At 36.4% G+C, this 3850-nt stretch overlaps 1 protein-coding gene across 1 annotated transcript in view; it reads right to left on the reverse strand.

Annotated features, from left to right (window-relative positions):
* The window catches only part of Galnt13 (polypeptide N-acetylgalactosaminyltransferase 13), a 299245-nt gene extending 296307 nt beyond the window's left edge, over positions 1-2938 (reverse strand). Inside the window, 2 exon segments of the mRNA XM_028769296.1 lie at positions 2193-2213; positions 2793-2938. Coding sequence (XP_028625129.1) covers positions 2193-2213; positions 2793-2938 — 167 coding nt within the window.
* Between the last annotated feature and the right edge of the window lie 912 nt (positions 2939-3850).

The raw sequence follows: 3850 nt of genomic DNA on the forward strand, positions 1-3850 counted from the left end.
ATAGCATAGCATAGCATAGCATAGCATAGCATAGCATAGCATAGCATCATATCCTCCCTAGGTCATAGTATCCCTTGGAACTGGCCTCCACAACTCTCCATTTTAGTTAGTGGTTGTGTTTTGTTTTGTTGTTGTTGTTGGTTTTCTTTGGTATTTTATAATGGTCTCCATTGATTGTAAACAGAAATTTCTTTGTTGAGGGGTGATAACTACACTTTTCTGTGGGTATAAGAACAAATATTTAAAATGTGGTTAGAGCATTATGTTTGTTGTGTGTTTTCCATTAAGTTCCATGATGTCACTAACCTTGGGCAGTTGGCTAAGTTTCCAGTACCAAGCATGATTTCCTTCTAGTAGAACTGATCTTAAGCCTGATTAAAGAGTTACTAATTACTTCAAAGATGCCCCTACTGTACCGTTGAAGCTATCATAACATGCTGGTTATTGCTTTGGTTCACAGGTATCATGGTGGGGTAGAAATGTTGGTTGGTTTCTTCCTTTGCAGGCTTGCATGGCACCTTCTGGTCCTCAAATAAGACTGTTTCAAGTCATTTCTTCAGTTTAGTTTAAACTATCTATACATATCTTAAAAAGATTTACATACATTATAGCCTGTTTTCTGAGGGTTTTTTTTCATTTTATTTATTCTGTTCTCAAATATTACATCCTGACTACAATTTCTCCTTCCTCCCATCCTTACAGACTCCTCTTTCCCATGGATCCACTTTCCCTTCATATCCCCACAGAAAAGAGCAGGCCTTCCAGGGACATGAAGCAAATATGGCATAACAAGCTACAATAACACCAGGAAACCTTGATATTTTCATATAAAGACCGGATAAGGCAATCTAGTAGGAGAAAAAGAGTCACAAGGGCAGGCAAAAGAGTCAGAGGTTCTCTGCATATATGTTATGGTTGTTTAGCTCAGTGTTCTTGTGGTATTTCTAAAACAATTTTGTGTTCAATATAGATTGTTGATAGTATGAATATTTATGACATTCTCAGAAATACTTACTGTTATTTTACTCACTTCTAATTCTGTAGTTATCATTAACCTCTTCTTAATTAGAACCCCCACTGTCTTGCCCTTTTTCCCAGTAAGATTTTTTAAGTAAAATCAATAACCGTATTGATTTTGAACTGTGTATCCTAGACATTTGCTTATATTAATAATTTTACTTAATATTATATTTACAAAATATTAAAATTTCAGGGACACTGTTTAGGAAAAACATCCTTAGATGGATGTTTCAGCCACCATCCATGTGCGTTTAGTAGGAAAACAGCCTTTTATAAAAAAATAAGTCTTCCAAAATACCACATCTTTCAGTATAGTTGGGTTTCAAAGAAACCTGGGGTAAATGGTTACAAAGGAAACAAGACTCTAACAGGTATAAGCAATGCTGAGAAAGACTGGGAAAGTCCTGGCTCCTTAGTTAGCCATCTATCCTGGCTTTTTTTGAGATCTAACAAGCACTTTAATCTTGGACTTTACAGTTTTTGAAACCATAAAAAAATAAAGCCCTGCTGTATAAATGGTATCCAGCCTTCCCACTGTGTTACAGAAGCCCTAATGGACCAGGGCTGCATTTTATAAATAAGGCTACTTTCACAAAATAAGGTGCAGAAAAAGTAGTTTGCCTTGCAGTATCATATTTCACATTTGGATATTTAAATCTCTACACTAAAGTTGTAAATCAGCAGAGCTGCATATTTTTCATACCTGTGGGAAAGACCACTCTGGTTTTGCTGAATCAGATTATAGCATTTCTTTGTGATGAATCTAGATGTCTCCAGTGAAAAAGTGATAAAGTGAGCATTCCACACTGACACAATGCATCAAACACATCCCACTTTCAATCAAGCAGCAGCTAGATGACTCCAGCAAAGACGCAGAGAAGGCTCATAGGTGACTCCAGAAAAGCCGTAGAGAAGGCCAATTCTAGGGTTTTTCTTAAAGACGAGGAAATCGATCCCATGTTCAGTCATCAAAAGTAGGGCTCATAAGGTCCTCCTCACCAAATAATTGTTGAATAAAGGCTCAAAACACAAATAATCTATCTAAATGGAAATACAGTGATCAGTTGCACAGTATTTTCAATTACCTATGCTAAATCAAAGCTACCATGACAGATACAGCCAAATTTTTGCAAAGGGGAGGATGCTTATAATCTTTCCAGCTGAGCAAGCACTTTTGAAAGCTGTATAAAACACTCTAAACTAAAAGTAATTTTCAGAAATGCTCCACGCTTTTCTAAGCTTCCTCCAGCAGAATACTGTCAACTTAATTGCATTCATCAAAGTATTTTTGACTAAAGAATAATCTTTAAATTGATAAATTAAAATTAATAAATGAAAATTCTAACTCAGTAATTTATAGATTCAAACATTTCATCTTAAACTGAAAGAAAAATGATTATTTTGCATATATATCCTCTCCTGTCTCATTCTTGTATCATTTCCTCTCCATGTTATGTGCTTGAACTTTAAGGTGATTGGTTTCTGAGAGCTCAGATGTCAAATTCTGTCTAATGGGAACATTGCAAAATAATTCTTTATATACCATCAGATAACACTAGAATGGTGAAAATTGGAAGTTATCTTAGAGTTTGGATAGCTATTGTCATTTCTGCCACATAGACACTTAAGGCTACACAAGTATAGCAGCTTCCATATGGTTAAATATGTGTGAACAGTTTGCTAACATGCTCTTCGAACACAGTAAGGCAGAACCCATCTAGTTTGAGGTCTCCTGCTCTGTGGTGCATCAGTACCTCTTTCCCCATGAGCACTCACCCCGCAGCGCAGGCAGCAGGGATCTCTCCTTCTTGTCATCACACTTGTTACACTCGCTGAAGTACAGGAGTAAGAAGACATCAACAAGCACCCACATCAGCGAAGTGGCCAGAACCACTTTGCAGTAGACAAATCTCCTCATGCTTGATTTCTAATTAACACGGACACTGAAGATGGATGTTCCTGAGATAAATCCAAGCCACAGAGGTGATCTCCAGGACAAAAGCAAGATGCATCCCACTATATTGGAACAGAAAACATACAAAAAAAAGAAAGAAAGAATTCTTATTATGATAGTGGGATATTTTGATCAAAGTATGTAGGATAAAAAATAAATGACTTAGTTCATTTATTAATGTTCCCAGATATATCAGCATTCAAGTCCTCAAATGTAAAAACTGAAAGTGCTTCAGACTTTAAGAAGCCAGGTAGGTAATATACTAGCATAAGGTCCCAGAGTCCTCACTATATTGCAGGGTGGGCATTTGACAAACTACTTGATTTCTTCGAATGACATTTACTTTACCTTTACATTATCATGTTGTCCTATATAGCATCATGATGTCAACAAGGCACACTTCCTCTGGCACAGCTCTTTGGCAAGACAATATTGTTTTTCACAGATAAACCATCCTCAAATAACAATGTTCCACAGAAGCTGACATTTTGATAATGGGCAACTCTGAGTCTGTCCACTTGATATTACTTGGAGACCACCTTTGAATCCATTTTGTAATCTTTGAAATAAGCATAACAATGGCACATCTAAAGATTTGCTAGGATTGAATGTAATCAAGCTTACCAAGGATCTTATTGAACATTAGCTGAGTAGTAGTGGCACATGCCTTTTATTCCAGCACTGGGAGGCAGAGGCAAATAGATACCTGATTTTGAGGCTGGTCTGGTCTACAGAGTGACTTATAGGACAGCTAGAGCTACACATAGAAGCCCTGATTCAAAATAAAATCTTAAAAAACAAACAAACAAAAAAGCCTCTTAGATGATCAATTTATCAGCAATTTATGAAATAAATCAATGCTTGTTAGTCTTGAAA

This window comes from Grammomys surdaster, unplaced genomic scaffold (genome assembly GCF_004785775.1).
Source record: "Grammomys surdaster isolate TR1022 unplaced genomic scaffold, NIH_TR_1.0 191, whole genome shotgun sequence".
In the NCBI taxonomy this organism is placed as follows: Eukaryota; Metazoa; Chordata; class Mammalia; order Rodentia; family Muridae; genus Grammomys; species Grammomys surdaster.